The 17,424-nt window shown below is 37.5% G+C and overlaps 1 protein-coding gene across 1 annotated transcript in view; it reads left to right on the top strand.

The window, feature by feature from the left end:
- Nucleotides 1–17,424, top strand: part of LOC102804733 (uncharacterized) — an 84,111-nt gene that overhangs the window by 61,498 nt on the left and 5,189 nt on the right. The window contains exons 16-17 of the mRNA XM_085498986.1: nt 12,030–12,175; nt 13,126–13,243. Of these exons, the coding sequence (XP_085355112.1) occupies nt 12,030–12,175; nt 13,126–13,243 (264 nt within the window). The remainder of the gene's footprint in view (nt 1–12,029; nt 12,176–13,125; nt 13,244–17,424) is intronic.

The raw sequence follows: 17,424 nt of genomic DNA, 5'->3' as shown, positions 1-17,424 counted from the left end.
CTCAATTGCTGTCCAGATGATTTGAAACAGGTTTCCCACAGGGATGCAACGCCATTGCTGTCCAGATGATTTGAAACAGGTTTCCCACAGCAATGCAACTCAATTGCTGTCCAGATGGTTTTAATTATTGTATTGTTCTGCCAAGTCAAAAGTCAAAATACCGAGGTCCAAACCTATACAAACAGACACAAGTTATACATTTACATAAAGTAGATGGCTTAGAAATTACAATAAGTTATCGGACACAGTTTTATTGAACAAGAAATTAATCAGGTAAGTTTGATTGTAGCTGCATTTTGCCTATTTTTCCATAAACTAGAAGCACATAGCAAACATTACCACAAAACATTTCAATTTCGCAAGAGAAATCTTGGTGAGCAGTACATAGTTGACTAGTAATATAAATTTACTGATTTAGTTTTGAAAGGTTTACTTTATTTATTAATTTTTTTTATTCTTATTTATTGACACAGCACTGACTTTTGAAAGTACAGCAGTATAAAGGTCATTAAAACTACAAGACAATAAAAAAGTTGATTAAAAGTAAAAGATAAAAAGTACTGACAAAAACGGCAAGGTGATTACAGGGGCTCTGTTGCTGGAACAGGTTCTACTATTTTAGGTCCATATTATGGTAACTATATGGAATTGTAGAACTTGATCTTTGCACAAAATGTTGACAGGGCCCCACTATAAACACAGTAATATTCTTATATTATGGTAACTATATGGAGCACCAAAAGATGTGGTAGATATTGATAAGAAGTTCATCACACTAATTTGATCTGATAAAATAATAATAAAATGATTGCATCTTTAGGAATGAATGCTAGTTATATAGTGTATAACAATAACCAATATTATAATGAATAAAAAATGTTTTTCATTTCTTATTAAGAAATTTCTTGCACATCTGCATGATTGAAAAGTACAAAAAAAATGAAAAAAAAATCTTTTCCCTTTAATGAAGAATTACACTGTATCTGTAGAAAATACAAAAAGCTTCCACCACAAATAAAATAATATTATTTCAGTATTCTGTCATAAATTGGCCCATCCAAAAAATCGCCCTTATTTTGGGTTAAAAATTTAAAAAAATGATTACCAAATATTTTTTTGGGACTTCTATTTTCATCGAATAATCCACCTACGCGGACTTTCAACGCCGGCAGTTGGACCACCAAAGACACACTATGTGTCAGCACTAGCACTTGCAATTTGTCAGCAGAGACAACAGTGACACTCAATGTACAGAACTGACGCCTGACACAAAAACAATTGAAATGTCTGAAAATTGACGTCAGTGTTAAAAAAAACATTTTAAAAAACTGTCTTGGTCCCATTTTATTTTTTTTAAAACCCAAACTGTTTAACGGCCCAGGGCAGAATCTGGTAGATAGAAAGTTTAACAACATAATTATATACTGCGAATTTTTTGAATGTGCTTTTGGTTTTATTTCTATATATATAAAGGTAACTATTCCACAATTTAGCGACTGAATGAAATACAGTTAATTGAATCTATCTTGATTGATTCACTAATTCTATCTTGTATTATGTCTATGATGTTTATACCCTAGGATGTAAATCAACATAGTGTGTAGTAAGCATTTATCATATCATTCATAAACAGTGATAAACGGTGCTGACAATTTTGATCATTTTAAGTTGTTTAAAAATAGAACACAATTTCCTATTGGCTACAGCAAATCTGAAAAAAATTATGTGGGTTTTATTTTCTGAAAGTTGACCTTGTAGAGATTATATTAAACAGATTATACCGGTAAAATTAAAACATATTATACTCAGTAATTGTATACGCTATAGTAAGGTTACTTGACTTGAATTTGTCTCCAGAGTAGATTTTCGCAGTTTTTTTTTCATTTGATTATTGTATACACTATAGTGAGGTTACTTGACTTGAATTTGTCTCCCGAGTTGATTTTTTCATTTGATAATTTCACGTCAGCAGCATTATTAGAGAGTCTACACCAAAGGTGAGTTGATTTCTGTTTTTGTGTGTGAAATTTTTAAAATTGTATTATATAAGTTCAAGAACATAAAAAACTTCATTGTTTTTATTCTAAACAATGTGATCACTAGACTCCAAAATCCATTTTTTTTTCGTTTATTTCCAGCATCATGGCAGTAAAAATGACTTTGAGTAAACTACCTAAGATTCTGAATCAATTGAAAGAATGGATGCCAGCATGCAATCCAATATATTGGATGATGAAAACAATTTAGCCACGAACAATATGTGGCCTACTATTGATGTTTACACTGACAATGACGATATTAAGAAATCCACAACATTCATAGGAATATCCAATAATTGTTCCATCGACCAGGTACCGCTATGTCTATTATATTCAACTAACAACAGCAGATTACAAGAGGTACTGAATACTGCTGGAGTGATAGACCAAAAACAGAACATCTTATTGTTTGATGGAATAACTGAAAGAAGTATTGACATCGTGAAAGAAATCTGTACACAGAAAGGATATGAAGTATCTACAAAAAAGTGGTTACAAATGGTATCTTTTATGGATGAACAAAAGTTGAAGGAGCACGCCAACCGGATACTTCCTTCAGCTTTAGGAAAAGGATCATTCCATGGCTGCAAAAGAACTGGAAATATATTGATTATCCTCATCCAAATTATACAGAAATAATTAAAAACTGTCAGTCATCAGTAATTTATAATGAAGTCGATGAGCTGGTCGCATTGTCCATATGCAGAGAAAATGGAGAGATTACAATGGCATACTGTGCCCCAGCTTTACCATAGAATGGGCCTCGCAAGTATCTCTGTTGCATCAGTTGCTATGGAGATAGTAAACAAAGTTAAAATACCGTATGTGTGTTTTGTACTGCCGAATACTATATTTAATGTTGAAAAACTGGGAGCTGAGAAGCTTGATGATTTATTTGGATGAATGAAGTTTAAAAAAACAGAATAAATAAATAAATTGTAATGAATATATGCTCGTGAATACATTAAACGTGTCAGTACTATAAAATAAACTTGTATACTATAAATAAATGTATGTTAACACATCGCCACAATGATATGTTAATCACCAGGTGATATGTTAATCAAAACAAACTATTTAACTATCAGTCTCTATAGTTCAATAGAAATGTGTGTTGTTTGCGCATGTATAAAACATAGTTCGCACAGCTTTGTTTGTTTGTTGGGGTGATGATTAACACTGTAACCATTGCCACTCTCTCTGGGGAGTGAGTAAGTGTTAATAAATAAATATTAAATATTGTGATGTGATGATTAACGCAAGGCATTACCATTGTAAAGTTGATTGTCTATATGTATGGTGACAATGGTCGTACAATTATGTTGCCTGAGGGTGCTACAATAGTACAGTGCCCTCTATGGTGACTGAGTGTACTGGTTGAAACTATTTGAAAGTGAGTTGTTGAATTTTTTGACTAATAATTTGAACATGGTTTATTGATTGTAAGCCACTGCAAGAGAATACTAGGCTATCATGTTATCAGGCATGTTGCACTCTAGTCAAAGATTATGCAACTCTAATCCAATCAAATGGCCCCTACTACACTAGTCAATGATTATGCAACTCTAATCCAATCAAATGGTCCCTACTACACTAGTCAATGATTATGCAACTTTAATCCAATCAAATGGCCCCTACCACACTTGTCAATGATTATGCAACTTTAATCCAATCAAATGGCCCCTACTACACTAGTCAATGATTATGCAACTCTAATCCAATCAAATGGCCCCTACCACACTTGTCAATGAGTATGCAACTTTAATCCAATCAAATGGCCCCTACTACACTAGTCAATGATTATGCAACTCTAATCCAATCAAATGGTCCCTACTACACTAGTCAATGATTATGCAACTTTAATCCAATCAAATGGCCCCTACTACACTAGTCAATGATTATGCAACTCTAATCCAATCAAATGGTCCCTACTACACTAGTCAATGATTATGCAACTTTAATCCAATCAAATGGCCCCTACTACACTAGTCAATGATTATGCAACTCTAATCCAATCAAATGGTCCCTACTACACTAGTCAATGATTATGCAACTTTAATCCAATCAAATGGCCCCTACCACACTTGTCAATGATTATGCAACTTTAATCCAATCAAATGGCCCCTACTACACTAGTCAATGATTATGCAACTCTAATCCAATCAAATGGCCCCTACCACACTTGTCAATGAGTATGCAACTTTAATCCAATCAAATGGCCCCTACTACACTAGTCAATGATTATGCAACTCTAATCCAATCAAATGGTCCCTACTACACTAGTCAATGATTATGCAACTTTAATCCAATCAAATGGCCCCTACTACACTAGTCAATGATTATGCAACTCTAATCCAATCAAATGGTCCCTACTACACTAGTCAATGATTATGCAACTTTAATCCAATCAAATGGCCCCTACTACACTAGTCAATGATTATGCAACTCTAATCCAATCAAATGGTCCCTACTACACTAGTCAATGATTATGCAACTTTAATCCAATCAAATGGCCCCTACCACACTTGTCAATGATTATGCAACTTTAATCCAATCAAATGGCCCCTACTACACTAGTCAATGATTATGCAACTCTAATCCAATCAAATGGCCCCTACCACACTAGTCAATGAGTATGCAACTTTAATCCAATCAAATGGCCCCTACTACACTAGTCAATGATTATGCAACTCTAATCCAATCAAATGGTCCCTACTACACTAGTCAATGATTATGCAACTTTAATCCAATCAAATGGCCCCTACTACACTAGTCAATGATTATGCAACTCTAATCCAATCAAATGGCCCCTACCACACTAGTCAATGAGTATGCAACTCTAATCCAATCAAATGGCCCCTACCACACTAGTCAATGAGTATGCAACTTTAATCCAATCAAATGGCCCCTACTACACTAGTCAATGAGTATGCAACTCTAATCCAATCAAATGGCCCCTACCACACTAGTCAATGAGTATGCAACTTTAATCCAATCAAATGGCCCCTACCACACTTGTCAATGATTATGCAACTTTAATCCAATCAAATGGCCCCTACTACACTAGTCAATGATTATGCAACTCTAATCCAATCAAATGGCCCCTACCACACTTGTCAATGAGTATGCAACTTTAATCCAATCAAATGGCCCCTACTACACTAGTCAATGATTATGCAACTCTAATCCAATCAAATGGCCCCTACCACACTAGTCAATGAGTATGCAACTCTAATCCAATCAAATGGCCCCTACCACACTAGTCAATGAGTATGCAACTTTAATCCAATCAAATGGCCCCTACCACACTAGTCAATGAGTATGCAACTCTAATCCAATCAAATGGCCCCTACCACACTAGTCAATGAGTATGCAACTTTAATCCAATCAAATGGCCCCTACTACACTAGTCAATGATTATGCAACTCTAATCCAATCAAATGGCCCCTACCACACTAGTCAATGAGTATGCAACTCTAATCCAATCAAATGGCCCCTACCACACTAGTCAATGAGTATGCAACTCTAATCCAATCAAATGGCCCCTACCACACTAGTCAATGATTATGCAACTCTAATCCAATCAAATAGCCCCTACCACACTAGTCAATGAGTATGCAACTCTAAACCAATCAAATGGCCCCTATCACACTAGTCAATGATTATGCAACTCTAATCCAATCAAATGGCCCCTACCACACTAGTCAATGATTATGCAACTCTAATCCAATCAAATGGCCCCTACCACACTAGTCGATGAGTATACAACTCTAATCCAATCAAATGGTCCCTACCACACTGGTCAATGATTATGCAACTCTAATCCAATCAAATGGCCCCTACTACACTAGTCAATGAGTATGCAACTCTAATCCAATCAAATAGCCCCTACCACACTAGTCAACGAGTATGCAACTCTAATCCAATCAAATGGCCCCTACCACACTAGTCGATGAGTATGCAACTCTAATCCAATCAAATGGTCCCTACCACACTAGTCAATGATTATGCAACTCTAATCCAATCAAATGGCCCCTACCACACTAGTCAATGAATATGCAACTCTAATCCAATCAAATGGCCCCTACCACACTAGTCAATGAGTACTGTTGCCTAACATTTTTCTAGTATTGCATACATCAATTTAATGTCTTGGTTTCCTTTGAATCCTAATTTAGTATGCAAATTAATAGAAGCAAGGTTTTCGTCATCGATGATAATATAAGGTGATAGTCCATCCTCCAGTATATTCTTTGCTAAATGGCTTGTTAAAATACAAGCAAATCCCCTGCGTTGGTATTCTGGCAGCGTGATTGTAAATCCAATGTCACCGTATTCTTTGTTCATACACCAGGAGATTGGTTGGTTTTTTTCATTGTACACAGCTAAAGTTTTCATATATTGTATTGAGTTTTCTATTCTGAACATTGGTGGCAGTTTCCCGTATGTCCATTTGCTGTGAACAAAAGGTGCATGCTTTATCTTTAGCGGTGCAATTGTAAATCCATCTGGAAGTGGCTTTGTTTTGATCAAGTGATCCAATGTATAGACTGTGCAGATTTCTTCCAGGAAGATTTTGCTGTATCCATGATTGATGATGCTAGCCTTTATGGTTTTGTACATATTTAGTGGTACTGCGGCGATGAATACTCGATTGTATTGTAAAGATAACACACCTGGTTGGTCAAGCAGCATCTTCAGCCTTATTGCATTGTCTGAGTACATAAAGTATGCGTTCTTGATCCCCATTTTGTGGAAGTTGTAATAACAACAAACCACACTGGTAACATCATCAACCACTTGACTGTCTGTGTATATGCCAACACGTGGCCATTTATTGTTGTTTTGGTAACAATTCCTTATAAGGTAGTAGACAGGATTACAGTCAGGTAACCATTTCTTGAGGTGATTTAGAAGTATTGGAATCTCAGCCACAGGTAACAATGTCGCCATGGCAAACTGGAATAAAATAAATACATGATTTAATTGGATCCATTGTTGTAAAAAACGATAATTTTTGCTAGTAAAGGTCCATTTATTTGGCTATCCTCGGTGGCGGGCATCACGGTGAAGTCAAAGGCCGAAACTCCCAGAAAACGGTACTTTGGGATAGTTGTTGAGACTCTACTGAACAGTGTAACAAGATTACCCCTACATGTCCAACATATAAGAATTCTGCTGCTCAGGTTAACTTCAAAGTTGAGTACACCTTGGCAGATTCTATTTAGCAAGTCTTTGCACCCTCTTTTGCAAATCAACATTTCATCATTTTGTTTTATGTCTATTTTCATATGCTGTACCAACTCTGATTGGCCTTGTGTTTTACATGCGATACGCTATTCAGATTTGTCTATTTAACTGAGATCAAATATGCAACCTTCTGGTAGAATTATTTTTGACACCTGTGTGCGAAGCACACAATGAGAGTCTTTGCAGTTAGTGTGTCTGTATGTGTGTGTTCGTCTGTTCCACTGATAACTCAAGAACCATATGTTGGTTTTTGATGAAACTTGATGCATAGATGCTCTCGGCTAATGTGCAGATTTGATTAGGTTTTGGTTAAAATCCATTACCTAATTTTCATGATAATTAGCTAATTTTTAGCTGTTCAATGACTGTTTCACTGATATCTAAAGAACCACTCATTGGATGATGAAATTTGGTACATAGAGGCTGTAGACTAATGGACTAATTTAATTAGTATTGGGTGAAAATTCATGCATATTAATTACCTAATTTGCATAATGATTAGTCAAATATTGGCTTTTCCACTGATCACTCATGACAAGTACTAATCATCACATTTCAATAAAACTTGGTACATAGATGTCATAGGACAATGCACATACCTGACTGGTTTTATTTATTTATTTTATTTATTTATTTTATTTATTTATTTATTCAATATAGGTTTATAGTGATTCAGATGCTGACAAATGCTATTCAATATCATATTTGTTTGAGTTTTGGAAAAACTGATCAAGATTCAATCTATAAGCAATATTAGTTTTAAATTTTTGAAAAAAAATAATTCAAGATAATAAAAAGTACTTTATCAGTTGCAATATTTTTAACCACATGTCACCAGCCTACAATTTGAGATATGGGGTAATATCTCCGCCATAAAAACTGATGGTTAAAATGTTCTAATAATGGCAATTAAAATGGCCGCCATTCACTAAAATTGACCCCAAACTTTTTTAAAGTCAATATCCTTATATTAACGAGAGTGCAATTTATTTCAAAATAGATAAATTTTGGGTATTTTCATTGATGAGTAAGTAATTGTCATGAACTGTAACAAAGTGCTGTAAATGTATTCCACAAAATATACTAGTAAAGTAGATACAAACATGACAGTATTATAAATCACTTTGATATGCAGCCATGTGCTTTAGACCAAGAAATAAAACTCCCTGAGTTTGATGTAAACCTCGTGAATATTTAAAAAAATAATCAGCTTGTTTACTTTTTACCAAGTCAGGTAATTTTGCTTGTTATCTGGCCATGAACCTTTAAGATATTCCTATACATTATTTTGGTGCAGAGTTATTGAAACATCTGAACTCTGTCAAGATATTTCTGCACAGTAGAACAGATCTAGAGACACTACTGTTGGTACTAGATGCTCCAGTATTTACTCAACATTGACTGGATTATTTTGGCTTTGTGGACACTGAAGTAACTTACCGTCTACGTGATGCTGTTTGATGACTGAGATGTAATGACTTCTGTAGTTGTGCTTGCTCAGGTCAAAGTTCAGAGTTTTCTGGGTCAATGCAAATCATTTTCCTGACCTCTAATGAACTTTTAAAGTCTGAATATAAATATTAAGTATAAAAGTTGTGTTTGATATGGGTCCTATGCAAAGTATACACAGCATGTACAAAACATTGTTAATGTGCACGCTGACAAATGTGACTCACACTGACAAATGTGACTCACACTGATGAATGTGACTCACACTGACAAATGTAACGCACACTGACGAATGTGACTCACACTGACGAATGTGGCGTACACTGACAAATGTGACGCACACTGACGAATGTGGCGTACACTGACAAATGTGACGCACACTGACGAATGTGGCGTACACTGACAAATGTGACGCACACTGACGAATGTGGCGTACACTGACAAATGTGACGCACACTGACAAATGTAACGCACACTGACAAATGTGACGCACACTGACGAATGTGGCGTACACTGACAAATGTAACGCACACTGACAAATGTGACGCACACTGACGAATGTGACTCACACTGACAAATGTGACGCACACTGACAAATGTAACGCACACTGACAAATGTGACGCACACTGACGAATGTGGCGTACACTGACAAATGTGACTCACACTGACAAATGTGACGCACACTGACGAATGTGGCGTACACTGACAAATGTAACGCACACTGACAAATGTGACGCACACTGACGAATGTGGCGTACACTGACAAATGTGACGCACACTGACGAATGTGGCGTACACTGACAAATGTGGCGTACACTGACGAATGTGACTCACACTGACAAATGTGACTCACACTGACAAATGTGACTCACACTGACAAATGTGACTCACACTGACAAATGTGGCGTACACTGCCAAATGTGACTCACACTGACAAATGTGGCGTACACTGACAAATGTGACTCACACTGACAAATGTGACTCACACTGACAAATGTGACTCACACTGACAAATGTGGCGTACACTGACAAATGTGACTCACACTGACAAATGTGACTCACACTGACAAATGTGACTCACACTGATGAATGTGACTCACACTGACAAATGTGACTCACACTGACAAATGTGACTCACACTGACAAATGTGACTCACACTGATGAATGTAACGCACACTGACAAATGTGACTCACACTGATGAATTTGACTCACACTGACGAATGTGACTCACACTGACGAATGTGACTCACACTGCAAATGTGACTCACACTGACAAATGTGACTCATACTGACAAATGTGACTCATACTGACAAATGTGACTCACACTGCAAATGTGACTCACACTGCAAATGTGTCTCACACTGACAAATGTGACTCACACTGACAAATGTGACTCACACTGACAAATCTGACTCACGCTGACAAATGTGACTCACGCTGACAAATGTGGCGTACACTGACGAATGTGACTCACACTGACAAATGTGACTCACACTGACAAATGTGACTCACACTGACAAATGTGGCGTACACTGACGAATGTGACTAACACTGACGAATGTGACTCACACTGACAAATGTGACTCACACTGACGAATGTGACTCACACTGACAAATGTGACTCACTGACAAATGTGACTCACACTGACAAATGTGACTCACACTGACAAATGTGGCGTACACTGACAAATGTGGCGTACACTGACGAATGTGACTCACACTGACAAATGTGACTCACACTGACAAATGTGACTCACACTGACGAATGTGACTCACACTGACAAATGTGGCGTACACTGACAAATGTGACTCACACTGACAAATGTGGCGTATTCATTCAATATAATGAACAGTGTATCTTCACACACATTTTGAATTTATAGTACATATGTCAATGAAATTCCACCAGTGGCACTGAAACGTGTTTAATTTTTGTCATAGTGCAAGCTGAATTCCAGTATTTGTTAGCCTATTTATAATTCCCACTGGATATTATAGCATACATGTTTCATTGGATACTAACTAAATGTAAATACTTTATAAAAATTATATCAATAACTATACTGTATTTGCTCTATGTAAGTAGTGCATGCACTTAATATGTAAATGAGGTGTACTGAATGTTACAATAATTCTTATTTGAATGATATGCTAATAAAATATGGTGTTTGACTTTTCCATCACCAAACAAGGTATCTATACTGTCACCATAGAAACCAATGCAGAAACTTGCGTTGTTACTTAAAAATATTTCTGTGGCCCAGCAATTTTTTTTTTACTTTGAGTCCATACTAATTATATGGACGCATATTAAAAAGTACAGTATGAATTTTGTTTTTTACAATCTAGTTGTATTCTATATGTAAGAAAGTGTGAACACAAATAAATAAATGTGGCATTTGCGCGATGTGTGTAGAAAACATTAGGTTTGAACTTATAATGGTTTATGCAGGGGTTTTCTAAACCGGGGAACAGGAGCGCAGCGCCCTAATACTATTGGCTGTTGCCCTCTTACCGATTGAACTTTCAAGTCATAAATATATTTCTTGAGCTACACACTTCCGTGCTGCCGTACAACAGTAAATCTTTCTCAAATATATTTTTTTCCATGAAAACTTCCCAGCAATCCTAGCTGACAATGTTACTGGACACCAAATACACTAAAATTACTCCAAAATTATCTCAATGGCAATAGATACACCGTTAAAACGGCACAGAAACCTTCCGAAATGACGTTGCTCCGCACCCTCGCCTGTGTGTGCTCTCTCTTGTTCATTTTTTCTAGAAAAACCCCTGGTTTATGTAAAAATTGCATGGTTTTTTTGGTATGTTTTTAGTAGTTTATTTCGGCTATTTAATTTGAAAAATAAAAGCTCTTGCCCCACTGCTAATATCGAGTTCTTTAATCAAATCTAAACAGACAACAATATTGCGTGTGTGTGTCAACCAAAATACAGTGTTGTCCCTAAAAACATCTCAAAGCTATATCCTAAATTCATTGCTGGTCACAATAAAAGAAAGTCTTTCACTATATATTTGGATGATTTTTGGTTTGTTTTGATCAAAAGACTGCTGAAAATATGCTATTTTTTGTTTTGGATTTTGTGTAATCTACTGTGTAAACTGGGTTTCATTGTGTTATGTACTGTATACATGTATGCCACATCAGTTTCACTGTACCGGTATATTCATACACACCTGTCGACTTGTCATTTACAGGTTTTACTGTGTCGGGTGACTGACACTCTGATACATAATAAAGTTGTTTTATTTTCAATTTCTTGCAGTTGCATCAATACATCCAGAACAATTTGTGCAGTCAAGAAGTTGGAACAGTTGCCTTGGCAACACAACTGAAGGATGGCGTAAAATCTGAAGTAGATAAGTTCTGCTCATTGTCATTACCATATCTCATGTTAACAACAATGGATGAGTAAGTCAACAAAGTGTCACTACATGTGAACTTTTTGCTCTATTAAAAGTGCATTTATAATGGAAGTTAGCCAGAGTTGCATTTATTGTATGCATGATACATTGCCTGCTAAAAGCCTCCATAGAATGAATGGGGAAAAAACAGCATCCACAGATGATGTCTGAACATATTGCTTATTTTTTATCATACAGGGTCCGTAGTGTTGGGAAAATCCTTTGAAAGTCTTTGGATTTTTAGAAGTCTGGAGAGTCTTTAAGTTGTTTTTAAATTACAGGAAAAATAAAAAAATCTTTGAAAAGTCTTTAAATTTCTTCATAGTTATTAATTCATTTTAGAAAGACTCGTTTTCTCCAGGGAACTATATCCTCAGAACTTTGATGAGCTTAGGTGATGATGTTGGCCTGAATTAATGGTCAAAATGTCTTGGAAAAATGAAAGAAAGTTTGGGAAAAGGTCTGGAAAAAGTCTTAGAAATCATTTGGTTCTTGGTGCTATGGTTCCTGTCATAGACACACATCTATCATTTACCTAAGGACATGCACTACTAATAGAGCAAATGTTAGTGTGTAAAAAACACAGCACTTTTAATATAGGTGCCATCTATGCAGTATGTATGCAAGTGTCTTCTGTCGAGAGCTATTTCTGGTATATGCAGTAACTTCAAATCTGACACCCTTCCCCCAAGGAATTATGATTGCTCGGGCAGAGGTAGTTTTCAGTTCAGTTCAGCTCAGCTCAGTTCAGTTTAGTTTAGGATTTAGAGTGTGTATGCCAACCATTCTAAACCTCGGTGTGATCTTAAGCCACAATGCTATGACCTGATCAATAAAGCATTAGTATTTCAACAACTTTCAAATTTGTATATAGTTGTAATTATAAGGTTGTTCTAAACGTATTAGCTTCGTTTTTGATAATTTTCCAATGTATGAATGTTTTCTTGTGATTTACAGCACTGAACTGATTGCTGTGAGGAATTTGTCAATCAATAGACTACATAATACATCTTTAGATAGTGGTGGACAAACCATACAACATGTACTCAATACACTAAAATTCCCATTGTACAAGGTGAGTGACCAATATGGACTATAGTACTACACTAGACTGACATGGAGTGACTCTATTATGGACTATAGTACTACACTAGACTGACATGGAGTGACTCTATTATGGACTATAGTACTACACTAGACTGACATGGAGTGACTCTATTATGGACTATAGTACTACACTAGACTGACATGGAGTGTCTATATTATGGACCAGTACTACACTGGACTGACATAGAGTATCTATATTATGGACCAGTACTACACTGGACTGACATGGAGTGACTCCATTATGGACCAGTACTACACTAGACTGACATAGAGTGTCTATATTATGGACCAGTACTACACTGGACTGACATGGAGTGTCTATATTATGGACCAGTACTACACTAGACTGACATGGAGTGTCTATATTATGGACCAGTACTACACTGGACTGACATGGAGTGTCTATATTATGTATCAGTACTACACTGGACTGACATGGAGTGTCTATATTATGGACCAGTACTACACTGGACTGACATGGAGTGTCTATATTATGGACCAGTACTACACTAGACTGACATAGAGTGTCTATATTATGTACCAGTACTACACTAGACTGACATGGAGTGACTCTATTATGGACCAGTACTACACTGGACTGACATAGAGTGTCTATATTATGGACCAGTACTACACTAGACTGACATGGAGTGTCTATATTATGGACCAGTACTACACTGGACTGACATGGAGTGTCTATATTATGTATCAGTACTACACTGGACTGACATGGAGTGTCTATATTATGGACCAGTACTACACTGGACTGACATGGAGTGTCTATATTATGGACCAGTACTACACTAGACTGACATGGAGTGTCTATATTATGGACCAGTACTACACTAGACTGACATAGAGTGTCTATATTATGGACCAGTACTACACTAGACTGACATAGAGTGTCTATATTATGGACCAGTACTACACTAGACTGACATGGAGTGTCTATATTATGGACCAGTACTACACTAGACTGACATAGAGTGTCTATATTATGGACCAGTACTACACTAGACTGACATGGAGTGTCTATATTATGGACCAGTACTACACTAGACTGACATGGAGTGACTCTATTATGGACCAGTACTACACTGGACTGACATAGAGTGTCTATATTATGGACCAGTACTACACTAGACTGACATGGAGTGTCTATATTATGGACCAGTACTACACTGGACTGACATGGAGTGTCTATATTATGTATCAGTACTACACTGGACTGACATGGAGTGTCTATATTATGGACCAGTACTACACTGGACTGACATGGAGTGTCTATATTATGGACCAGTACTACACTGGACTGACATAGAGTGTCTATATTATGAATCAGTTCTACACTAGACTGACATGGAGTGTCTATATTATGGACCAGTACTACACTGGACTGACATGGAGTGTCTATATTATGGACCAGTACTACACTAGACTGACATGGCGTGTCTATATTATGGACCAGTACTACACTGGACTGACAGGGAGTGTCTATATTATGGACCAGTACTACACTGGACTGACATGGAGTGTCTATATTATGTACCAGTACTACACTAGACTGACATGGAGTGTCTATATTATGGACCAGTACTACACTAGACTGACAGGGAGTGTCTATATTATGGACCAGTACTACACTGGACTGACATAGAGTGTCCATCGTTGACCAGTACTACACTAGACTGACAGGGAGTGTCTATATTATGGACCAGTACTACACTGGACTGACATAGAGTGTCCATCGTTGACCAGTACTACACTAGACTGACATGGAGTGTCTATATTATGGACCAGTACTACACTAGACTGACAGGGAGTGTCTATATTATGGACCAGTACTACACTGGACTGACATGGAGTGTCTATATTATGAATCAGTACTACACTAGACTGACATGGAGTGTCTATATTATGGACCAGTACTACACTGGACTGACATGGAGTGTCTATATTATGAATCAGTACTACACTAGACTGACATGGAGTGTCTATATTATGGACCAGTACTACACTAGACTGACATGGAGTGTCTATATTATGGACCAGTACTACACTGGACTGACATGGAGTGTCTATATTATGGACCAGTACTACACTGGACTGACATGGCGTGACTCTATTATGGACCAGTACTACACTGGACTGACATGGAGTGTCTATATTATGGACCAGTACTACACTGGACTGACATGGAGTGTCTATATTATGGACCAGTACTACACTAGACTGACATGGAGTGTCTATATTATGGACCAGTACTACACTAGACTGACAGGGAGTGTCTATATTATGGACCAGTACTACACTGGACTGACATAGAGTGTCCATCGTTGACCAGTACTACACTAGACTGACATGGAGTGTCTATATTATGGACCAGTACTACACTAGACTGACAGGGAGTGTCTATATTATGGACCAGTACTACACTGGACTGACATAGAGTGTCCATCGTTGACCAGTACTACACTAGACTGACATGGAGTGTCTATATTATGGACCAGTACTACACTAGACTGACAGGGAGTGTCTATATTATGGACCAGTACTACACTAGACTGACAGGGAGTGTCTATATTATGGACCAGTACTACACTGGACTGACATGGCGTGTCTATATTATGGACCAGTAATACACTGGACTGACATGGAGTGTCTATATTATGGACCAGTACTACACTAGACTGACATGGAGTGTCTATATTATGGACCAGTACTACACTGGACTGACATGGAGTGTCTATATTATGGACCAGTACTACACTGGACTGACATGGCGTGACTCTATTATGGACCAGTACTACACTGGACTGACATGGAGTGTCTATATTATGGACCAGTACTACACTGGACTGACATGGAGTGTCTATATTATGGACCAGTACTACACTGGATTGACATGGAGTGACTCTAATATGGACCAGTACTACACTGGACTGACATGGAGTGACTCTATTATGGACCAGTACTACACTGGACTGACATGGCGTGTCTATATTATGGACCAGTAATACACTGGACTGACATGGAGTGTCTATATTATGGACCAGTACTACACTAGACTGACATGGAGTGTCTATATTATGGACCAGTACTACACTGGACTGACATGGAGTGTCTATATTATGGACCAGTACTACACTGGACTGACATGGCGTGACTCTATTATGGACCAGTACTACACTGGACTGACATGGAGTGTCTATATTATGGACCAGTACTACACTGGACTGACATGGAGTGTCTATATTATGGACCAGTACTACACTAGACTGACATGGAGTGTCTATATTATGGACCAGTACTACACTAGACTGACAGGGAGTGTCTATATTATGGACCAGTACTACACTGGACTGACATAGAGTGTCCATCGTTGACCAGTACTACACTAGACTGACATGGAGTGTCTATATTATGGACCAGTACTACACTAGACTGACAGGGAGTGTCTATATTATGGACCAGTACTACACTGGACTGACAGGGAGTGTCTATATTATGGACCAGTACTACACTAGACTGACAGGGAGTGTCTATATTATGGACCAGTACTACACTAGACTGACAGGGAGTGTCTATATTATGGACCAGTACTACACTAGACTGACAGGGAGTGTCTATATTATGGACCAGTACTACACTGGACTGACATGGCGTGTCTATATTATGGACCAGTAATACACTGGACTGACATGGAGTGTCTATATTATGGACCAGTACTACACTGGACTGACATGGCGTGACTCTATTATGGACCAGTACTACACTGGACTGACATGGAGTGTCTATATTATGGACCAGTACTACACTGGACTGACATGGAGTGTCTATATTATGGACCAGTACTACACTGGATTGACATGGAGTGACTCTAATATGGACCAGTACTACACTGGACTGACATGGAGTGACTCTATTATGGACCAGTACTACACTGGACTGACATGGCGTGTCTATATTATGGACCAGTAATACACTGGACTGACATGGAGTGTCTATATTATGGACCAGTACTACACTAGACTGACATGGAGTGTCTATATTATGGACCAGTACTACACTGGACTGACATGGAGTGTCTATATTATGGACCAGTACTACACTGGACTGACATGGCGTGACTCTATTATGGACCAGTAC

The sequence above is a fragment of the Saccoglossus kowalevskii genome, chromosome 5 (genome assembly GCF_978046115.1).
Source record: "Saccoglossus kowalevskii chromosome 5, keSacKowa6.1, whole genome shotgun sequence".
Taxonomy (NCBI): Eukaryota; Metazoa; Hemichordata; class Enteropneusta; family Harrimaniidae; genus Saccoglossus; species Saccoglossus kowalevskii.
This window is presented reverse-complemented; position numbering and strand designations above follow the sequence as displayed.